Source organism: Emydura macquarii, unplaced genomic scaffold (assembly GCF_026122565.2).
Source record: "Emydura macquarii macquarii isolate MOO-44397 ecotype Brisbane River unplaced genomic scaffold, CSIRO-AGI_Emac_v2 contig_2417, whole genome shotgun sequence".
Lineage (NCBI taxonomy): Eukaryota > Metazoa > Chordata > Testudines > Chelidae > Emydura > Emydura macquarii.
Genome location: NW_027132554.1, coordinates 4,265,463 through 4,289,222, shown reverse-complemented (window position 1 = coordinate 4,289,222; position 23,760 = coordinate 4,265,463). Strand labels below are relative to the sequence as shown.

The 23,760-nt window shown below is 49.9% G+C and overlaps 1 protein-coding gene across 3 annotated transcripts in view; it reads right to left on the bottom strand.

Annotated features, from left to right (window-relative positions):
* Positions 1-3,267: 3,267 nt before the first annotated feature.
* The window catches only part of TRAF2 (TNF receptor associated factor 2), a 41,087-nt gene continuing 20,594 nt past the window's right edge, over positions 3,268-23,760 (bottom strand). For 2 of the 3 annotated variants that reach the window (XM_067561588.1, XM_067561590.1), the window contains 7 exons: positions 19,417-19,578; positions 14,687-14,761; positions 11,820-11,894; positions 9,668-10,027; positions 8,221-8,398; positions 5,276-5,424; positions 3,268-4,374 (listed from right to left, as the gene is read on the bottom strand). In XM_067561588.1, the coding sequence (XP_067417689.1) occupies positions 4,156-4,374; positions 5,276-5,424; positions 8,221-8,398; positions 9,668-10,027; positions 11,820-11,894; positions 14,687-14,761; positions 19,417-19,578 (1,218 nt within the window). In that variant the 3' untranslated portion in view covers positions 3,268-4,155. The remainder of the gene's footprint in view (positions 4,375-5,275; positions 5,425-8,220; positions 8,399-9,667; positions 10,028-11,819; positions 11,895-14,686; positions 14,762-19,416; positions 19,579-23,760) is intronic. The other variant, XM_067561589.1, reaches the window with a different exon arrangement.

Genomic DNA, 23,760 nt, shown 5'->3' with positions numbered 1-23,760 from the left:
TGGACTTTCCATCCACTGAACAGCAGCACTGGGGAAGAGAGAGCTGAGCCTCCCCCAGCTCTCCAGCCCCGACCTTTCCACAAAGTGGGTGCTGCATGGCCTCTGCGCACGGGGATTTTGTGGACAGACTCTGCTGCAGCTGAGTGCACCATAGCCAGCAGCAGGGGTCAGCCAGTCCATGCCACTGAAGGCAATTGAGGGGAGTAGGCTGCAGGGAAATGGGGGGGGGGGAGGGGAGGAAGCCTTCATCCTTAGCACAGCTAGAAGGTGCCCGGGAGCAACACAAAAAGCAGCAAGTCATTTCCCTGCCTTTCAAGTGACTTTCTCAGACACTAAGCCCCCTTCTCTCCTCATCCACGGTGCTGTGCTCACATGGGCAGCAGTCCCATGTGCCCTCAGCTGGAGCGGGCTTCTAGGAGACGGCTAGAACAGCTGGCTGCTTGTGGGACAGATGTGGCTGGAAGGGAGCAGAGGGGCTGTAGCCGGAAGCCAGTGCAGGGTGTTTGGGGACTTTATCCAGAAGTGACAATGAGCACGTCCCCCAGGAAACAATGGGGCTTCCACTAAAAGCGGCCCGGCCTGCAAACCTTCCCCAGTGCAGCGTGGCAGGATCAGCACCACGCTTTGCGCTAAACGTGGCCCAACAGGTCAGCAGGCCACAGAGGCCTGGCTGCTGCGCCTCGTGGGAGCCCTCTTCCCTCACTGCTCGATGGCAGCTCCCGGGGCAGCTGTGAACTCCCCAGCGCTGCGTGGCAGGACGTGTATCGCCCCAGGAAATACACCAGGGCTGCTCCTGCAGCCCCAGCCCCAGGCGCCATGGGTAGGCTTTGAACCTCGGCTAAAAACTCCCCCCAGCACCTCTCCACAGGGAGGGAGAGCCAGCCCCCTCTAGCACCGCGCCTGGGGCTCTCCTGCCACAAGCAGTGTTCGGAGCTGGCTTTGGGTTCCACCCCAGACACCAGACTCCGAAATGCAGCAGAGGCTGTGCCAGAGACCTTTCAAAGCTTGGGGGGGCGCAGCTAGGTCTTTAGGCCTTTCCTACCCCTGGGGCTCGGGTCCCCTCATCCAGAAATCTCCATGTGCCCCTTACTGCCTGACAAGAGCCTACCTCTGACCCTCAACCCAAAGGCAGCTGCTCTCTGAAGCCCTGTAGGTTGCTGCGGAGGGACAGGCCTAGCAGTGACACGTGCTTCTCAAAGAGCCAGCCCGGGAGGCTGGACACACAGCACGGGAGAGCTCACCTCTCCCCTGCCTTCGGCTGCAGCACCGGGACCTAAGCTGCCCCTGCTGCTCCGTCTCCAGACATGCCTGGCTAATAGCGGGGTCTCCAGCCTCCTCACTAGACACCCCTCTGCCAGACAGGGCAGGGAAACCTCTCACCTCAAGCACCCAAGGGGGAAAGCAAGCAGGGGAGAGCTGGGGGCATCTGGAGCATGCAGAAGAGAAGGACTGTGCGCAAGAGAAGAGAAGAGAAGAGAAGGAGCCTCCTAAGGGAGGGTGAGCTAAAGAAGATGTACCCAGATGGGGCCCAGCTCCTCAGGAACTGAGGTTCCTAAACTGACCAGCCCATTAGCCCCTGGGCACACCGCAGCATGGGACGGGTGCCTGGAGCCCACGCAGAGCAGAGAGACTCGTGCAGCAGGCTGTGCTGTACGGCCAGGCTGGGGCTCAGGGGCGATGCAGCATCCCAGACAGACAAGACTCAGACCCTGGCCTGCGGGAAGGCTGCTCCAGTGACTGTCACTCTTTAAACGGGGCTGGATTAATTCCTTTCACTCCCACTCCCGGGCAGTTGTTTTACTTCTGTTTATTGGCAGCCAGAGCACCTGGACCCCTCCTTCACTGGGCAGCTCTGCGCGCACACACAACCCTTTCCCACCCCGTCCTCCCCACCACTGAGCCTGGGCCAGAAACAAGGGAGATGGAAGTAACAGCTCGACATTAGTGGTCGCTCAGCGGGGGAGCAGCGCAATGCTGGACACCTCATACCTGCCCCTGTCGTCCTGCCACCCTAGCCTGGTACCAGAGCCCATCTCCACTGAGGGGTTCTGACCCCGGCGTGGTGTCAGGAAGGGCTGGGAGGGGAGGTGCGAAGCAGGCTTCACCGAGGCCTGGGAGCGGACTCCGATTAGACGGCCCGTCTCTGTCCTAGCGTAGACCAAGGGAAGGCAGAAGTGCCTCAGCTCTGCCCAGCCTCGGGAGCCGGGAGGGGAGGGGAACGTGCCCCTTCTTTCTGTAGAGGACGCAGCAGCGGGGCTACGGGCCTTCCTCCACGGAGAGTGCCACAATCGCACAACTCTGGATTCCCTCACGTTTGCTGCTCCCCGTCCAGAGAGAATTCACTCTCCTGCACACAGGCAGCGGGTCACATGCTAATTGGAAGTGGGGCTGCTGCTCTCTGGGGCGCCAGCAAACCACTGGGAGCACCTATGGCAGTGGCAGCAGGGCCGGCCTGTACTCCAGGCCAGAGGAGCATTGGTGAGAGCTGGGACCACAACTGAAGTATGGCTTCAAAAAACCCGCAAGCGGGCTGCTTTGGCCAAAGAGAACCTGAAGGTTTGTGCTGATGGCAGAGAACAGGCCCATGGGGACAGGAGACTGAAAACCCCAAAGAATAAGGATCCAAAGTGGCTAACGGCCACTCTAGAGTTACAGGTGACCACCACGGAGTGACTCTGAAGGGCCAGTTAGCCACAATGGCAACACACTTACAGGGACCCGTTCTCCACGAAATAGAAAGCCCATTCTCAGCCAGTGAGCCAGCAAGCGCGCCCTCTCCATGGGGGCCAGCAGGCAAGGAGCCCAGGGAAGAGTGGACAGTGAAACAGCCTTCTGCCAGCTGCAGACTCACTAAGGGGCTGATGGGAGAGAGCAGCAGGCAGTGATCGGGGCTGCAGTGCTGTTAGACCCCTGCCCTGTAAACTACTAACCCCGGGACAGCAGCCAGCCCAAGATTTCACATTCCAGACTCGCTGCAGCCTGGGGGGGAGACCCAATGCCAAGCCGAGGGAACACCAGACGGGGCCCGCCAGCAACACCGAACGAAGAGAGATGCTAAGAACCAGGATGAGACTGGCGGGAAGTAGCTAATGAGCTCCTGCCTTCAGCTAAACCCAGAGGAGCCCATTCCGGGGGCGCCAACCAGTCACACACGGGAACCGAGGCTGCCCTGCCCTAAGCCCAGCTCTCGCAGTTACCCATTAACAGAGTCTAAGGCATCTGTCTGCTAAGTCAAGACCCACTCCAAAGAGTTACAAGACTCTGCTGTCACAGGATTCCAACCACAAGCTTCACCAAAGGCACCTGGAGCCCAGGACAGGGAGGATCTGTAGGACATCTACATGAATGAAAAACAAAAATATTCCGCGGCAGGCTGACAATTCCCTTCCATCAAATCACTGGCAGGTAAAGCCCACGCAGGAAAGGACCCTGGGAGCAGCTCCCTCTTGCCCTATTGCCATACGGCCCCACTCAAAGTGCCTCTGCAGCATCATCTGCCAAAGAGGGCCAGTGAGACAGTGCTAACCTGCTCAGCAATTCCCTCCCTCCCATTGAGAGCAGAGAACTAACTATGTCATGCTAAGCCCACATACCTCTAGTCCACGTGGCTGCTGCTGGCATCACCTGTCTTCCCTCACACCCTTATGTCAAAGAACAAACCAACCGGCAGCACAGAATTACAGAACCTTTAAGCAAAACCACCAGAGAGAAACCAGCTCCCTCTAACACCGAGATCTACTAGGGCCATGTGCTCTGGGCAGCAGAGTGCCTGTTCCGCTGCGCTGCGGGATATCAGCTGTGCAGCAAACAAGTACAAAAGAGCTGCATTCTTTTTAGCTTGAAAACCAGGTGCAGGGAGCCACGGTAGCTGGTTCCTGCAGGGATCATCCAGTCCCCATTTAGCAGTGGTCGAACTCAGACTAACCTCAGCACAAGCCTCTTCTCAAGGAAGATCTGCACTAGAGCGGCTGGTGTTTCCACACCTAGGGAGGCTTCCCATCAGGCACTGCATTTCCACTCAGAGTGGAGCAGGTTCCCTAGGGTATAGGGCCAGATCTGGACTTTGCCCCTCCCACCAGTATGCTGAGGGACCGGGTGCAGCACAGGGAGGGTGAGACTGGCACTGCGCTCGCTGATCCTGGTGGGGCGGAGGCGTTAGAGGCCCGTGAGATCTACGATTGCTTTAATAAAGATGGCGTCGTCACGCACGTAAGAGTTCTTGGCCTCCATCTTCGAGACCGGGCAGAAGAGCGGGCAGCCACTGGCAACGTTCATCTCGGTGACAGGGCGCTGGAAGGACGAGGACGTCACGTCGGGTCGGAAAGCATCGATAATGTGCTCCCGGTTATTCTGATCCAGCAGCATCAGTGTCACCTAGAGGTAAATACACAAGAGCAAGTGCATGAAGAAAGGTGGCAAACAGGCAACCTCCTCTGTGGACCTCCCATTCATTTTAACCCTTTGAAAGATGCAGACACCCCCTCAGGCAGTCACATGGCAGCAAGCTGGGAAAATGCCTGCATTCAGGGTCATTGCCCAGCCCCATTTAGACCTACACCCTGCAGGTGGGCTCCTGCTTCCTGCCAATCTCTGCTGTGCCACAAGGGAAATTCTGCACCTGGTTCAGATGGACTGAAAACTGGAGACCTTGCGAAAGTCGATGCACAAATGAAGCCAGCGCAGCAGCCGGGCAGCCAGCACCTAGGGAGGCTGATATTTGGTTTGTTTGACCTACTCTATAGCGTGAATGTCCCTTTGAGATAAACCAGCGGCTTGCACTGCCCCAGTGGGTAGTTTCAGTCTGTCTGCAAATTCAGACACCTGCCACCGCATCACTTTACACCTGGCTCTTATTTTTAGGGGTTTCTTGACAAGTGCACAGGTTTAGAAACTTAATTGAGAAACAAAGATGACAGCTCAGATTCCCAGAGCACAATTCAGGGTCCCTGGAACACCGGAGCTTCCTATGAAAGTTCTGGGCATTCTCCAAAAACATCAACACTCCACTCCTGACTGTATCTTTGTCTCCCTTCCCCTTGCCTCTGGGCCTCTCTTGTAATATCCTGGGCTTTAACCATGTTGGACAGCTCCCCCAAATGGCTAGTGTAAACGCTTGCTTTCTCTGCCTTTGCTCACTGGACATGCCAGGTCTCTGGTGTCTAGGAGAGCAGGCATCTGAGAGGCCCAATGGGGATAAAGACAAGGGAAATACATCAACGGCCCAGGCAGGCCTTTCAGGCCCGAGATTGGCTCTGCATTCACTCCCTGCACCTACCTTCTGGTTGAAGGGCCATCGCAGAAGCGCATCGTTGGGTCCTTTCATCATCACAAAGAAGAGAGACAGGTGGGACCCACGTCCGGTGCCATCCCCATTTAGATACACGCGCAGGCACATCCGGTAGCCATATTTGCTTGTGTAGAAGGCTAACAAAGTGATGCAAACACAGCGAATAAACAGCTGTGCAGAACAAGGGCGAGGAGAGTCCCGGGTGCTTCCCAAAGAGTTCCAATTGTCTGGTGACTTTGGCAGGGGAGGGCTCCCTGAGCTGGGGTCCCCTAGGAGCAGCTCCGCTGGGTGCAGATAAACGATGGCACAGGAGGCGCCAGGCCCAGTTAACACGTGCCCACCGTTCCAGGACACTGCTAACCCTGACACTTCTCCGGCTCTGCAGAGCCTGGGAGCCTAGTCCCATTGCTGCCCGAGTTCCAGTGACAGGGCCAGTCACATTAAAGGGAGCAGGGTCGCACAAGTGTCACAGAGGGCCTAGCCTTTTCCTAAATAAATATACAGTCTTTTTTTTTAAAAATTCCTAGGCCCTTTCATTACTAGCAATGAGGGTACAAGCAAACTGCACCTCAGATCTCAGAACCGCCTCCCCCGACAGCTCTGGATCTGTAAGCTAACTACACTTGCCCTGGAGTCCCAGCCCCAACACCGCGCCACCGGGCCAGTGACACTCACGTCACTTCAAAACGGCAGCGGTGAGGTTTACATTCAGCCACCGCCTCCTTTAAGCTATGCATCTCCTTTTCCTCCAGTCAGGGGAGAGCACACTGTGCGCAGCTCTGGCTGTGCCGTGCCTCTGAACTGCCCATTCCTAGCAACGCACCAGGAAGATATTCCAACCTGCTGACACTGTCAGAATGAGAGTGGGCGGAGGCGCTCGTGACCACATGCAGGGTAACGGGATCGGCACCTCCCTAAGGGGCGGGGGGCACTGTCACGATGGGTTGCACAGAGGCAGTGTGGTCCAGTGGGTCAGGCACTGTGCTGGGACTTAGGAGAGCTGGCTGCTGCTCTTGGCTCTGCCACTGACAAGTCACTTCATCTCTGTTCCCCACTGTACCGTCTGTCTGTCTGTCTAAAGAGCAAGCTCCTCAGATCAGAGGCTGTCACTTCCACAGCGCTTGGCACAATGGGACCTGATCTCAGCTGGGGCCTCTAATGTTACTGTGATGCTCATAATTCAAAACTAAACTGAAGGAAGAGGGGGAGGCACAGCTGAGCAAAGTGCAAGGATGGCTCCGGTGAAGACAGCCCAGCCAGCAAAGTGCCATGCTAGAAGTCTGCATGCAGGGTCCATTTAGCTCAGTAAGGAAAACTACACACCCATGAGGCAATGTTTAACACTTCCTAACCCCTGTTTCTCTGCCGCGTTTCTTCATAGCTAAAGAAGCAGCAGGACTGCAGCTCCCCGCCCCATGCTGGGTCTAAGTAACATGCAGGAAACACAAACCCTTGAACTCTGGTGCTAGCAGATTTCTTTCCCTATAAACATTCTCTTCTCAAGTGAGTTCCAGTGAAAAGACCTCTCTCCCCCTCCCAGTTTCTTTCAAACCAAATTGCATTTCAGTGGGCCTTGGGGCTTAAAAAAAACCGCAGGATCCACAAATGTTTATGCTCCCTTTGTTGCAGCAATTTAAAAACACGCTATTCTCACAGCTGAGAGATCATCAGTGATCCTGGCTCATAAATAATGACGTGACACAGGATGTAAGAATTAATATACTGGAGTGAGATGCTATTTAAAGTGATTCACCATACAGCACTACTAAAATGCAGCCGCCTCTAGGGAAAAGGACAGGACTCAGCCAGCATATAGCATGTTACGTAAGAAAGGAAGTGAGAGAGAGAGGAGACATTTAGGCCAAGGAAACTGGGTCAAACCCCTCCACTGCTGTACGAATTTAATGCCCAGAAAGCAGACAGGATGTAAGATTTTAAGGTCTCATCTCAAATGGTGTGGAACTGAGTTTGCCTGCTTCGGAAATACGAAGGGCAGAGTTGACCCCCCTAGAAAGTGAAGCATTAGTTGAGCACAAACAGTTATGGTTAAGCTTCACTTCCATTGAAAAATTGGAAGAAAAAAGGGATTTTTCAAGGCAAAAACGTATTTGAGAATAAAAATACACCATACAATACAAAAATAATCCTGCCTGGAGTTTTAAAACAATTCTTTAGCCTGTCAGTTTAAACTAGTCTCTGGCTTATGTGCCTTTCCGAAGACTGGCTGTTTTAAAAAGGAATGTGCCGCTGGTTTAGAACCAGAGTCGTTCCTGTTGGCATAGACACAGATTCCACCGCCCCCAGCTATAGACCTAGCTCGCTTAGCACTGACGTCCTCCAAAGAGATGGCATATGGAGCGCTGGAACGCTGCTGCTTTAGCCAGCTCAGACAAGAACACATGGGTAGTGATGTGGAGACTCCCTCGAGAACATCTGGAGTGCTGCTTGGCTGGGGCGAGCGCTCTGCTGTTCTCTGGAGAGCAGGCAGCTGCCTGGGCCTTGCTGGAGATACGCACACTTCTTGATCCCTGCGTAGCAACACGGTTCAGTTTTTGGACATTGTCACATTAGTCTCTAGACACCTAGATTCCTTCCCTTGTTTACCAGCTCCCTGCTGGCCCTAATCTGGGCTGTGCTATGTAAAAAGGGGGTGTTGTGCGGGGCTGTTTCTTGGCCTAGGAGGGCTGCATTGCCCGTGATGGAAAGAAGAGTCTTCTGCATGCAGGGAAAAAAAGGATGTCTCCTAGTAATGCAGCGTCACTTATCTCCCTGTAAAAACCGGGCTGCTGCATTCATGCGGGAGGGGGAGGAGGAGAAGAAAATCTCTGAACAACCACTGCATGTCACATGGCAATTTCAACACTACTCAAATGACTGGGCATAGATGGAGCATGGAAAGCCTTGCAGTATTTTGCTAATTTCTAGGTAACAACCTGGAGAGAAGATGGCAGGACAGCGGCCAGCTATCGCCTCCTGACGTTTTCTGGCAAAGTCTGTGATCTTCCAGATGAAAACACCATCGTAGGTGGAAGCTTCCATGTCACGGATCTTTTGCTCCATGTCAGCCATGGCCAGATCTTTCAGTCCAATGCTCCTTTCCAGCTGGCGGACCTGATCAGTGGAATACACAGTGCAGCTTGTTTAGAAATAGAACTCACTAAGGGACGCAGGAGAGTCAAGGGATCCTGTGAATCTCATTCAGGACAGATTTTTGGTGGGGAATGTTCTCCAGATGGGATGGTGGCCAGGAGAGGGAAGAAATCCACCACTGCAAACAAATGGACATCATACCTACTCATTGTCTTCACTAAAAATAATTGGAGATCACCCTGTAGCTCTCCAACAAACAGTTAGCTAACACACCTCCCCTCACCTCCAGAGCAGGCCACTTTCCAGCTGTGCATGGCAGAATCCAGTCAGTGAAGAATGACATGGTGGTCTCCACTCCATTAAGAACATTAAGGGAGTGGGGTGGAAAATCAACGTTTGTGACAAAACTGAACTGAGACAGAGAAACCAACAAATGGAGTCAAGCAGCGCTCTCGAGAGCTATGTGCTGCTGCCAAGTATAGCAGCATTTGCTGTGTGAGATCCTATTTCTGGAGACACAGGTGTGCTACCGACTGCAGAGCTCCTCGGGACACTGACTGGAGTACAATGTGAATGCCCCCAAGAGCCAGTCCAAGTACTGCAGAGGGCACCGCAGGCGATCCGTTCTGTGCTAGGAGGGCCTAGATAATAGGTCTTTTCCTGCTCTAACGTATAGGGTTTTGAGATGGCACCTAGGTACAAGGTTGATGGGCATCCTAGAAATATCTAAGGCTTAGTCTACTTTCAAGAAGTTATACTGGTGTAACCATGTCAGTTGGAGAGGTGAGTTTTACCAATATAGTTACAGCCATATAACCTCTAGTGTAGGTGCAGTTACCAGTAGAAAGATGCCTGCTACTGGTGTAGATTATTTTGGTTCCCAAAGCAGAATAAGCTGTCCCAGTATAACTGCACCCACACTAGTGGAGTGGGAGGGTTGCTCATCTAACTAGGCTGGAACAGTTAAAGCAGCAAAACTTCCTAGCGTAGACAAGCAGAGATGCAGGGGAGACTGCAGAAATTCAGGTTCTCCCACGACAAGGCTGGAGCTGACCAGACTCAGGAGTCAATACAAATTCAGGAGGAATCGTTCAGCACCTAGGCAGCTGAAATGCTGCCTCCTCTGTACATCTCATGGGAGTACGTGTCCTCAGAGCATCTCAGACATGCTCAGAACTTGGCTCCAATAGCCGTGAGGTCAGATCTCACACCCATGCACACATCACCTCTGCACTAAATGATTTGAAAGATGTTCACAGCATCAGAAGCCCAAAGCCAGAGGTTACAGACCTTGTTACTGAGTGTTTCAATTTTCTCCTGGTCCAGCCGATGCTGCCGGCTATATGCCTCAGCAGTCAGAGACACCCTCTCCACTTCCCGATTCAGCACACACACGATGTTCTCAAAGGTAACTGTCTTCCTCTCCAGGGCCTCGCATCTCCCCAGCAGCTCCAAGGAGCTGGAGAGCTCTGATTCGGAGCACAACACGTTGGCTGGTAGGTGTGTGGAGTTGCCCTGCGTTGACGCAAAGGTGGGGAGGTGCTTTAAGTCGCCCGGCTCAGCCTTGAGGCTGAGCACGAAGCCCAGCAACAGATACAGATGCTCTCCAACACATTTGCTTTCGTGCTCCAGCAGCTTTTCATTTTCCACCTGCATGAAAAGAAATACTTATGCCCATTCACAGCAGTCAACTTCCCACTGTGGCATCAAGACAGATTCCTCCACAGGACAGAGTCATCCCCTCCAGGTTAGAAGCTTTCACTGATATAAGCAAAGGGTAATGCAAAGAAAGACACTGTTACAAACTGGCCAACAGCAAGCAGATTTTTTTAAAGGAAAATACTAATCTTATACAATGACGGCTGTTTAACATTCACCCCGATGCTGCCCTCCTATAGGACTTTCGGTCCCCGGATCTCTCGGAAACACTTTACAAACACTAGTGAATGAAAGCTCTCTAAAGCCCTAGGAGGGGATGTATTACTATTAGCCCCAAGACACAAAGGGAAGCAGGTAGAGCTGGGAACAGAAACCATGTCCCTTGACTCCTTGGCCTGTGCTTTAACCATAAGCACAGTCATCACACAGAATCAGAAGTCACTACATGGGGTTGGTCCTGCTTTGAGCAGGGGTTAGACTAGATGACCTCCTGAGGTCCCTTCCAACCCTCATCTTCTCTGATTTATAAAAACACACCTGCAATAACCACCATGTTCCCCACTACACAGGAGTTGCATGAAAGTCACCTGGGACCTACCCTTTAGTATGTTCTGAATGGAGGTGTTCACTGCCCCGATCCTCACTGGCTGAAGAGCCCAAGTTATGAAATTGTTTCCGTTCCTCCCACACACGCACGCACCCGGCTTGGTTTACTCCTCTGTCATTATCAACCTCCTTTGGTACTTGCTAGCAGCAGTGTGCTATGGCCTGCTACTGCACAGCTGAAACTACCACTCAGCTAAATTACTGCAGGCAGATGCCAAAAGCACTCCTCTGGGTTCTGGCTCCAACACCAAAAGGATCTAAGAAACCAATCCTGGTACTGATCTGGGAACTCTCCTTTACTGCTCTCAAGCTGATCTACACTTTCAGCTTCCTAAAAGCTGCTGGGCTGTCTGGACCTGGATCTACTGAGTTACAGACAGGCTGAAATTACTTGCAATTGTGTAGACAGAAACCACAGCCACATTCTCATTTTCCAGTTGGACTGCTAAAAGTTTGTGAATGAAAAATTAAGGTGCACAGTCCAGAATCCACAAAGTGTTAAAACCCTTCAACCGGAGGGCCTGATGCTCCGCTTAAGTCACCAGGAGGGTCGTGTGCAAAGTGCTTGCAGATTAAGGCCCAGAATGAAAAATGTGTCGTATTCCCAGAGAGAAGAGCCCCACTGGGCACAGCCTCACAGTTGTTGAAGGCCGACTATCAGCCTGGTTTGGCATCTGTCATCAGCAGGCTGATTTCCAGCAGGGGACTTTGCTATTCACCACCCTGGAGAGCTTACTGAATAGCTTCTCTTCCATGCCCCACAACACCTGCATCCAGAGACAGGAGTGACTGTTAGCCTTCAATGGCCAAGCTTAGAAGCCTGGACACACCTCCCCACAAAATGGTCTACAAGGCAGACCCTGGGCACAGGAGAGGTTGCTTTCTCGACATCATACCGTTCTGCTTGCAGGTATTGTTCTGCTCTGAGGAAACAATCACTTCAAAACGGTTAATCCTCCAGATACATCCAGCTCTGGATACCAGACAGAAACAATCTTAGACACAAGTTGTGTTCCCATGGCTTAGCTAGAGCATCAGCGCACAGGCCAGCTAGTGTGGGTTTAAAGAGGTGTGTGTGTCGGGATCAGAGTTGAGTGGAGGCGACACTCAAGTTATACCAAAAGCTCACGCTGCAGCGAAGACAAGGCCGAGGCAAATACGAAGAAACTGGCCTTACCATCTCAGTGCAGCCGACAACCTGAAATCTGCACGGCACTTTACATCTGCCACAAGTCTTCACATGATCCTGAAACTACAGAGAAGGGAAAAATAACGTGTCAAATAAAAGTCTAATTTTTACATCTTCCACACCCCAAGAAACTCACGTCCTACACCCACAAGAAGACAGGAAAGTGAAGATGAACTAGAGGATAACTGACCCTTTACTGATCATGACACAGCTGCAGTCCATGAAGCTGATCCAACCATGCTTAAGGGCCAGAGTCAATTCGCCCAATGGTATTGATTGGGCACTTCCTCTTTAGGTGCCCCAACCACACAGGATACAATGCAGGAATTGGCAGGGCCCTGGGGGAGCAGGGATAATCCCACCTGCCACTTGTGCATTTGCTCCTTAGTGAAGACACAACTGAACATCGCCTGCATAAGAAAACCTGTCTTCAGTGACTGTCCAAGGGAACAGACAAGCATGGCAGCCTAGCAGAGACTGGTGCTACAAGCCAAACAAAGTTGTGCAGGAAGCCCTGGGGTTACTTTTAAGTGGCCAGATAAGATAGGAAATGAAGCTCCTTTTAAAAAATATGGCTGCAAGATCTTGTTCCTTCCCAGAAGCACGTATAAAATGTGCCAGATCAATGGAAATTAGAGTGAGCCATAGCACATCCTTTCAAAGTGATGCCATGTGGCAAGCCCATAAGCTTTGTCCAAAATGACTGTTCCCCCCGACAGATGGACATTCACTCATCTTTATGCAGGTTTTACAGTCACATAAGTGAGCAATAAAACAGAGTCATGGCTGTGATAAGCTAATGAAAGCAAGGAGGTTTCAAGAGTACGGGTGACATTCCACCATTAGTGGTCCTGCTGCTGCTTGCAAGCACTGCACGAAGCCATGGGAGTCCTAAAGCTTCCCCAGGCCCCCCATTTTCCAGTTCATTTCTTTGGCACTGCCCGATGGTGTAACTGTGCCGGGGGTGGTTCGAGATGGTGACTTTATACAACTCCAGCTCCTAGTGCCGTGGGGTGAGTACACATCACAGTTTGCTATTTTTATTTAAGCGTTAAACACTTAAGAACTAGGAGGGTGCTCTCGTTCCGTTTGAGTCCTTACTGCAATTACCCTGCCGCAAACAGGTGCCCTCTTGCTGAGTCCAATAATCCTTTGTGGACACAGGAAATGCTGTACCTCAAGCACACCAAAATCTGCTTCTTCTCAGCAGGGCAATGGCTTTTTGGCAGCTACCATCAAGCCAGCCAGGCTGCTGGCTACATACCCTTTGGAGGGAAGTGCCAACTGCTGACGCCGGAGCGTGGAGTTGTTTGGGCTCTCACGTGCTGTATGGTTAGCACTAACGGGCTGGCACACATCATCCTACTTTTAAATCTTCCTTTGACCAGTTAGATGTGCTGGCCCTATACGGGGCGACAGCCATATTGCCCATTTCACAGCCACGTATCTCATTATGTGGAAATGAAAAGGGGTTTGATTAATTTGACAATTACTCCCAGACCCAGTTGACTCACTTACTTAAGGCTCGTCCACATGGTGCATTAGTCAGTACAAGGAGTGTAATTCTAGTGCACTAACTGGCCTGTGGGGACCCTACTGGTGTGCACTAAAAGCGCTCTAGTGCAACTAAAGGTTCCCTAGGTCATACTAATGTAGTACTGCACCTTAATATGACCTTGGGAACTTTTAGTGTGTGCCAGCAGGGTCCGTGCAACAGACTCGTGCACGCTGGAATGTACATCCCTCTAATCCTTTGTAATTCAAGTTACTCTCTGAGTTACACACAGAAGCAGGGTTTACATTGGAACAATGTCTACTGCAGAGCAACAAAAAGTTTGGAGAGAAAGGAAAGAGAGGAAATTAAAACATTAATAGCTGCAAGACCCATTCCCTGTTGGTACAAGTCTGGGTCAGCTGTAATGGTTTCCAATTTCAGACTCAGGCAGATCAGCGTCCAAAGCTCACCGTGCCAAGGCTACAGGAGTTGAGGCCACTGCTACTGCTCACTTTGAAGCCTCTTTGCCCAACTTTTCAGACTCTCTCCTGTTCCCAAGGGGAAGCCCATCTATTTCAGTCGTCCCCTGACAAGATGGCAGAGTGACAGAGGGATGCACTTTTCCAAGGTGACGCACAATGAGGATTTTAGAACTTTGGTGCCTCCCAAGAGTCCCAAGAGTCAGTCTCTGGGCAATCGATGTGGAGTCCAGCGCTAGGTCTGGAGGCTGTAGATCTTTCATTTAGCAGGATAGTGACGTGCTTTCCCTACTACAGGATCTACAGCAACTAATGTAACTCTCTGACCTAGGATAAGTGTTGTTGTGGCCATGTTGGTCCCAGGATATTAGAGAGACAAGGTGGGTGAGGTAATATTGGACCAACTTCTGTTGGTAAGAGAGACAAGTTCTGAGCTCTGTGTAAGCTTGAAAGCTTGTCTCTCTCTCCAACAGAAGTTGGTCCAATAAAAGATGTTTACCTCGGCTAAGTTACCCACTAGGCTAGGAAGAATGAGTCTCTCTGGTAATTGTGATTAGCACCCAAATATAGCATTAAGCAGAGTCTGATTTAGGTGGCGTTACTCGCTACTCATGGAAAAACACTGAGTAATTACAGTCCATCACAAATTGAGACAACACCAATGCTAAGAGCCTTATGGAATATTTGTAACTGAGAGTGATAGGCAGCTGCCTCTCAAAATTAAATGCGTTTAATTGTTTTCCTTCACTCCTCAATACAGACTGAACATCCTCATGGGCTAACCCAAGGGTTCCTCTTCTTCGCTCACAGAATTCAAGTCGCATTCGGTCAGAACTCAAACCACACGCAGGGTGTGTTATGAAACAAGAATGTTCAAATACCTTCTCTCTTGGAATCTTCTTCTTCCCGCAGCCCTCACAAGTCAGTGGAAACTTAGGGCAGAGCTCATCGTGAGCCTGTAAAAGAATTGACATGAGGGTATCTGTACACTAAAACAGCTTTGATAAGGCCACTGTGAAGAATGCAATTCAATGGACCAAATATGTCATTACGAATACATTTTTACTAGCAAAGGGCCTGTCATGTGATAGCACATAAATCAAATCCTGGCCTAGTCACGGTGATTCTGCACGTCAAGTTGTGTTTCTACATTTCCGTTTCCAGGCTGTTATGGTGTTTGGCTGCCTTTGTGCCTTTCCAAGTATTCAACCTTGATTTAAGAGCTGCTAGTTTCAGTTCATACTAATTGTGAGAACAATCAAATTACTTCTTTGATGACCTGAGATAATCAAGAGGAAACTATATTTGTGGCTTTGCCAGGAGAATGCATGTTCGGGACGGACACCAGTTGGCTGAATTAAAGCCCCACAGCCATAAAGTACAAAACATGAGCTTGACAGGTACAGATCATGAGCTTTCCAATGTTGCCTCCCATGTCCACATCAGTCCAGCAAGCAAACGCTTTTCAATCAGCCAGCCAGCCAGACAATCCAAGAGAACAATTTGTAAAATAAAAAACAAAAAAAACCCACACACATGCACATGCCGACGCCCAAGCTTTTTCTGCAGTAAGAGCACAAACCATGTTTGTTTTAGGCAGGGACAGAGAAGACACAAAAATGACCCTAGAAACATGATGTTTTGATCCCTCAACAGATAAAAAAAACTTCCTGTGAACATTAAAAAGGAAACTCTAACACTTTCCTCTCTTCTTTTCAGATCATTCCTGTAGTGCAGAAATCCTCTCTTTCTACATTTAGCTCTATGATACACAAGATTGAGTGATTGTGCTTAAATTAAAATCTCCTACCCAAAATTGAAATCTAGACAATGTGTTTTACTACTCTTCTTATGGGCCAGATTATGCCACCTTTCTGATACTCTACTGGAGTTCTATTGCTTATACATAGATTGCAAATCAGATTAAAACAGATTAAATATATAGGATTGTTCACTTGGCATTAGAAACATTCATTTTAATGAACTTCCTTTTATAAATATGCAATTTTTGCTGGTCATGTTCACACTGTACAAACTCACACCCTTAAAGATTTGTTTTATTTTTAAACCACCACCACATCAGAAACCGAAAAGAGAAATCCGTTTGCTAACTCAGATTCCTGTTTCATTAATTACTCTCTCCCTTCCATAGGTTAAAGGAACAGTAGTTGATCCAACAGAGGTGCTGAAATGCCTTTGGAGATGTGAATGCTACAGTCTGCAGTTCAAACAGGCAAGGGTAACTGTGTGCGTGGATACCAAGGATTAGTGGAATTCTGTAAAAGTTGGGGCGGGTGGTATTTCAACTCCTCCCCACCCAGCTATTGTTCTTATCCTAGGAGGACTCCAGACAACTTCCTTATTCCTGTCATTGTTCCATAAAATCCTGGTCCCAGCACACACTTCACTTCAGAAAAGGGAGGAGGGTTTGACCTCAGATGCAACTATTTCAAACGGGAGAGCATAAAAAATAAAAGATCTGATGGGATCGGGCTGTAGCTACCTTCTAGTCTGCCAATAGTCTCATTTCTACCTTTTCTCCACTTCAGCCACCCTCCCTTCCTAGCCCCCTCTTTGAACCCCCAGCTCTCAACCATCTTAAGGCTGTGCACAGAGTTTATCTTCCATCAAGGAAAGAACATTTATATTCTAAACAGAATCAGCAGATAGAATCTACTGAATATGCACTCAGAGATACAGTGTGTCTGTGACAGCAGGAAGGCAAGTACTGACTGAGCACAAATCTGCTGTTATGATGTAAATAAAACTGCACTGATGGCGTGCAATATCTCTTTAAGACATCTACCAATATTAGCTTTGAAAGGCACATTTCCAAAAATTTCCATACAAATATTTGAAAACTTTTCTGGATTCTCCAGTGGTTTTCCCCCTGCTCATCCTTCTCTGCTCCCAGCACAGGAACCATGAAAAGCTGTCCAAAGCAAAGCTAGATACTACTTCCTATAAAAGGAAACCACCCCACCCTTGGGTCAAAGAAGCAGGGGGATGTCATTCAAGAATGATGTGTTACATTCCAACCCCACAAGAGCAAATCTGTCTTTTTAACTTGAATGTTCATGCTTTCATCTCCATCCCTTTTAGGCAGCTTGCCACAGTGGAACCATCACTCTCTGTGACTGGGCTGCGTAACAACAAAGTCTCCTTTCCCATTACACTATCGTCCTGTAAGCAGATTGGGAAAATTCAAGAGAACAGATTTTCGTCTTGCTTAAATCCTAAGGGGCTGATCTTGTAGCTATCGAATTCCCACCAGTGAGTGGCAAAACAACACACATAGTGGTTTCAAAATCACACCCTAAGAATGCAACAACACCAACAGTATAATGACAACACTGGTAAAGTTAGCATCTTGTAAAGAATTATAGAAGATGAGGGTTGGAAGGAACCTTAGGAGGTATCTAGTCCAACCCCCTGCAGGACCAATCCCAACTAAACCATCCCAGCCAGGGCTTTGTCAAGCCGCAGCATAAAGACCTCTAAGGATGAAGATTCCACCACCTCCCTAGGTAACCCATTCCAGTGCTTCACCATCCGCCTAGTGAAAAAGCTTTTCCTAATATACAACCTAGACCTCCCCCACTGCAACTTGGGACCATTGCTCCTTGTTCTGTCATCTGCCACCACTGAGAACAGCCTAGCTGCATCCTCCCTGGTAGTTGAAGGTTGCTGTCAAATCCCCCCCTCACTCTTCTCTTCTGCAGACTAAACAAGCCCAGTTCCCTCAGCCTCTCCTCAAATCATGTGCTCCAGCCCCCTAATCATTTTTGTTGCCCTCCGCTGGACTCTCTCCAATTTGTCCACATCCTTCCTGTAGTGGGGGGCCCAAAACTGGACACAATACTCCAGATGTGGCCTCACCAATGCCGAATAGAGGGGAATAATCACTTCCCTCGATCTGTTAGCAATGCTCCTAACTAATGCAACCCAATATGCCGTTAGCCTTCTTGGCAACCAGGGCACACGGTTGACTCATATCCAACTTCTTATCCACTGTAACCCCAGGTCTTTTTCTGCAGAACTGCTGCCTAATCCGTCGGTCCCCAGTCTGTAGCTGTGCATGGAATTCTTCCGTCCTAAGTGCAGGACTCTGCACTTGTCCTTGTTGAACCTCATCAGATTTCTTTTAGCCCAATCCTCCAATTTGTCTAGGTCACTCTGTATCCTATCCTTACCTTCCAGGGTATCTACCACTCCCCACAGCTTAGTGTCATCTGCAAACTTGTTGAGGGTGCAATCCACCCCATCCTCCAGATCATTAATGAAGATATTGAACAAAACTGGCCCCAAGACTGACCACTGGGGCACTCCGCTTGTTACCGGCTGCCAGCTAGACATCAAGACATTGTCTATTGAGCCAGACAATCCAGCCAGGTTTCTATCTGCCTTATAGTCTGTCTGAACTTAAAGAAACAGGGTGAGTGCAGACACACTCAGTCCCCAAACACACGCTGTCTGTCTGTCTTTCTCCGTGTGTACGTGTGTCTGTCTGTCTCTCTCTCACACACGCTCACTCTCCCCCCTCTTCTGTGATCTTCCTGTGTTTGTGTTCAGCAGTGTCAGCATGGCTGACGGGGCAGTTTAAAAGCAGCTGTCAACTAGTAGGATGCCCATAGAATGATGGGATTCAGACACCTGCATCCTGTGACGCTGGGCCTGTCCCGTGAGGCAGTGCAAACCCTTCCCAAAGCACCCCGCCTGTGCTAGCTACCCACAATGCACTGCTCCCTGTGTCGACAAAAGAGCTGATAGTGTGAACACACTCCACTGACAGAAGGAGACAGTGAAGACACACAACATCGATTTAATTACAGCAGTGGCTGTACGCCGGCAAAACTTTTGTCAACAAAACTTTCTAGTGTAGACAAGGCCTTACTCTCCTCCAAGTGCTTCAAAATGGATTCCTTGAAGATCTGCTACATGATTTTACTGGGGACTGAGGTGGGGCCGACTGCTCTGTAGCTCCCCAGTTCCCCCTCCTTCCCTTTTCTGAAGTTGGGCACTAGATTTGCCTTTTTCCAATCATCTGGGACCTCCCCCAGTCACCACGAGTTTTCAAAGATAATGGCCAATGTCTCTGCTATCACATCAGCCAGCTCCCTCAGCACCCGCGGATGCATTGAATCCGGCCCCATGGACTTGTGCATGTCCAGCCTTTCTAAATAGTCCTGAACCTGTTCTTTCAGCACTGAGAGCTGCTCTCCTCCTTCCCTTCCCATACAAACAACACCTAGCTCCTTGCAACAGTCAAACAGCACAGTGATTGCTCCATTGTACAAGCCACTTAAAGGTTTGTGATCGTCCTTTAGCTTAACTGATTGCCAAGTCACCCAGGGTAAACAACACCCTTGGAAGTGCCAATCTAGTCACTCTATGAACATTTGTTTGGGACACAAACACTTGTGATTTATCCTAGCAGCTAGTTAAAACAGGACCATACATTTTGGACTAAAGGTATCCTTGCCTTTCTCAAGAAGTGCTACTACAATGATAACACAGTGCTGATGGAGAGTACTCAACACTTGCTCACTTGCATATAAGTGGGTCTCCTTGTAAGAACATCTAAAATGTGCTTGTGCTGTGACTCTCATACCTTAATTTCAGGAAAGTAGAAAAGGGATTTGCAGTATTTGCAGTTGAGGCTTCTCTCAGGGCATTCCCGCTCAGAATGGCGCTCCTTTTCATTCAGTTTGATCATTCCCTTACAAGCCGGGCACTCAATCAGCATGAACGGGCAGTTCCCTTCATGGCAGCTCTGTGACAACAAGAGCAGCACATTTCAATACAGCCAGACAAAAAACCCCACACACGGGGGGTGGGGGGGGCTGTTTTGTCAAATGGATGCGGATGCTTTGAGACACGTAAAGACCATTTCCTAATGGACCTCAGGATGAAAGGCTCTGCTTGACCTACGCAAAGAGGGCAAAGGAAACTAACAGCTTAATCCTGTTTCCACTAAGTGTTTTATTGGAAGGGGGGGGGGGAGAGAGAAGACGACACGCTGCCAGAGACACGATGGACACAGCAGAGTAATGGGGGTGGAGGAGGCTGCATAATCCCCAACACCACTGCAAATGTTCTCCCAAAGCTGCAGGTTGCTCCTTGAACGCCATCCCACACTGCCCCTGGAGTGACCTGCTGCAGCTGGCCACAGGAACAGGTTGCATACACAGAGCTGCAGGCTCTTCTCTGCTCCCCCAGCTCAGCCATGTGATTACATGTGGCCCAGCCCCACAGAGCCTCCTCCCCACCCTAGAGGCCACATCCACAAGGCCTTGTGGAGAGACTGGGGAATGCAGACAGCACAAGGAGAAACCACCATGAGAGGGAGAGCATTAAAAGAGAATATCAGCTTTCATTTACAAAAATATGTTTCTAGTCCATATGGTTATGGAGAAAAATCTTGAAGAGGTGCCCAGTATAATCTATAGACAGTTGTCTGCCTTAGTTTGCAGGACAAGCTCTACAAGGTGGGACCAGCCCCATTCATTGCAATCAGGCTCCAAGGACTGCAAGATTCTGTGGCTATGGAGTCTGACATTTTTCCCAAGATGCCCAAAAAATCAGCATTTTTGCCCCAGAATTTGCCATTCCACTGCAGCCAGGAGCCTGATACTTTCTGTTCTGTCTCCCTCCCTGCTGCAGCCACCTCTCCAGCTTTCCTCCCAGGTGGGTATTAACAGGATTACAGTGCATACTCCTTGCACTGCTCCGCAGAGCCTGGCAGCAGGCGGCTGGCACCCAGCTTGCGGCCAGAAGTGTTGCTGGTGAGTGGGGCTGGTGAGAACAACAGCACAGCAGCTGATACCAGCAACCAGCTCTCCCTTCCCTGGGGCACTTAAGAGAAAAGAGATTCTGGGCCAGGCCACCGACAGGGCATGAGGAATAAACCATCCTCAAAATGAATCACTGTCAAAAAGTATCAGAGATTAGTTTTATATTGAGCCGTGTGTGGTGGGGGATAGAAATGGGACTTTATCGCAGGATTTTACACTGCCACCTACTACTGCCATCCATGTAACAGCCATAGCAACAGCAAAATCCCCAGTGAGTTTCATGAGTCTCCGGCTCTCCCTTTCTGGGGTAGACACTCTGACTGGGGAGGGAGGTTGGTTTTAATTTTTAAGATTTTATTTATTTTTAGATTGACTTTTGGTATCAGCTTTTAGGCTGGTCGGGGCTTACTGGGCACAAAGGAGTGTCAGCACTTTAGTGTCATTCTCACAGGGAAAAGCCCTTTTTTGAAGAGGATGGGTTTTGCAGCATTTCCTAAAGCTGGTCAGACTCTGGATTTGCCTAATCTCCAGTGGAAGTTCATTCAAACTAGGATCCCCTTGACAGAGAATGCTTTGTCCCTAGCTCTCGTGTCCTTTGTCCTGAGCTTTGTGATCTGCACTGTCCCAGAGAAATGCAGCTGTTGCAGTGGTTCATAGATCAAAATGTGATCTTGAACTAGCTCGAGTTTAATCCATGAACTGCTTTGAATTTAGGAACAAAATCTTAAACTGAAGTTGACTAGAAGCCTGTGAAGGGATTTAAGCATGGGCCTGATGTGCCTAAATGGAGAAGGCAGGTGCTGCATTCTGTACCAGCTGGAGCCCATGCATGGTCTTCACAGTCAGCTTCAGATACAGGGAATTTCACTTCATGGCAAAAGACTAAATTAACCTTGCTAAGGAAACTAGGAATCAAAGCCACAGAGTACCCAAGGCCCTGGGTACAGGACATAACACATAGCACCCCTCCACCTAAGGAGCTCCAACCAAAGATATTGGGAACTACTGGTCTAAAGGCATCTGCTCTGCAGTCCATCACCATGGTTACATTTAACTGCCACAATCACAGTTCTTTGGAGAGCACCATCTCTGACTCTCTTTTGTTGCTAATGAGGACACTCCAGTCCCAAGATTTTTCTGACAGCACCAAGCTCTCACACACTGCCACGTTCTGGTTTTAGCTCAGTGTCCAATGGTTATCTCCACCAGCTTCAGAGCACCCAAATACTGCAACTCTGAAGGGGCACGGTCAACTCGCTGGAAGCCCAACAGCACTGCCTGCTTTGCATAAAGGGACAGCCCTCCTCTTTTACACACTGTTGTGGCCAGAGGATACTACAGTCCCAGCAGGCCGTGTTCAATCTTGTCTGAAGCTGCTTATCACTTAGAGCAAATTGGAGCTCATCTCTATTGGTCTGACCTTCATTCGAAAGGGGAGGTCACCAACAGGCCATACCTTAGAACTCAGTGCACCACATCTGGTCAGCCCTGGCAGGACACAGCTCCCACCTTTTCTCCCATCCAGATTTTAGGGAAGGATATGGGCAATCTGAATCAGCCAAATCTGTGTCCCAAAAGTACAGGAGTTTGGACACTACATGTTAATTTTGTTCTTTCTTTAGTGTGAGGATGGAGAGGACTTTCAGGAAAGGAAATATGTGAGGGAAGAAAATGCAAATGTAGTCAGGACTCCCTTTAGACACTGGGGAAAACCTGGTTTGGTGCAGATTTTCCAAACAGGATTTACTTTAGATCTCAATCTTTTGAGTTTCTCAGACATGAACCAAAAACACCAATTTAATTCCATCAGCTTTTACACAAAAGTATGTGCACTCCTCTGAAATTCAGAGTCCAAAAATTTCAATTCCCAACTGACTGTTAAATGTTGCTTGAAAACTTAAACGGTCCTGCACTCAAACTAAGATTGCAAGGGGGGGTTCATCAAAGCTCTACAAGAGGCATGTGACTGATCTGAACTTCCAGTATACTGAATTATACTTTTACATTTTCACAGAGCCAGATAGGGTTGCCAGGTGTCCAGTGTTGGACCAGACAGTCCGGTCTAAAAGGGAACTAAAAAGGATCTAAAAGAGTCTAAAAGTCCAGCTGCCGCAGTAACTGGTCTTTGCCACTGGGAAGTGGTAAAAGCAGTGCTGGAGGAACTGCTCTGCTCACCTGCTGACACCAAGAGCAACAGTGGTCAATGCCAGCAGATGGTGTGATCAGTTGGCGCCAGCAGACAGCAGGAGTGGTCAGCGCCTGCAGATGCCAGGATCGGTTAGCATCTGTAGACAGAGGGGGGGGCAGCAGATGGCGGGAGCCAGGAGTGGTTGGCACCAGCACATGGTGGGAGCCAGCAGCGGGGACTCAGTGAGGCCCGGAGATGGCAGGAGGCAGCAGCAGAGGAGGCCTAGTCAAGCCTGTGTCTGGCAGGAGCCTGCAGAGGGGGATTGGCTGAGCCCCAACCGAGAGGTGGATGTTGCAGCTACGAGGGTCAGTACAGGGGAAACGAAGGAGGGAGAGGAGAAGGACACACCCCAGTACTCTGGGATGGGTTTGGGCTCACTGAGTTCATGAATTCTGTTTGCACTGTTTCCCAAACCAGGGCTGTGTTACTTCCCTTCTGTTATTAAAAGGTTTACCTTTTTTTTTTTTTTTTTTTTTTTTAAAAGAGACACCTCACAGAGAGAACTGGTTGGCTCCCGACCCTGGCTCCAAGAGGTATGTACCAGCACCACCGCCCAGGAGGGCGAGGAGGAGGGGGAAGGGGATCCTGTCCGCTGCCCCACCCCGTTTGCCCCGGCCCCTCACTCCGGGGACCAACCTTCCCCTGCCCCACTGTGCCCCGATTGCCCCTCGCTCCAGGATTGACTCCACCATGCCCCAACTGGGCAGGCAGGCTCCACATCAGCTCCTCCCAGCCCAGCTCTGGACAAGCGACAGAGGGAGAGGGATTGGGAGAGGAGTGGAGGGTAGGACAGAGCCTGGGGGAAGAGGCATGGCAGGGGGCAGGGCAGGTGGGTTTGGTTTTCAGCAATTAGAAAGTTGGCAAGCCTAGGTCATGCTAGCAGTGTTAATTAGCAGAGCCACCACAATATCACTGAACTGTTTTGAGAAACAAACACTGACAGATCAGACCCTTTCAGATGGGGCTTTCCAAT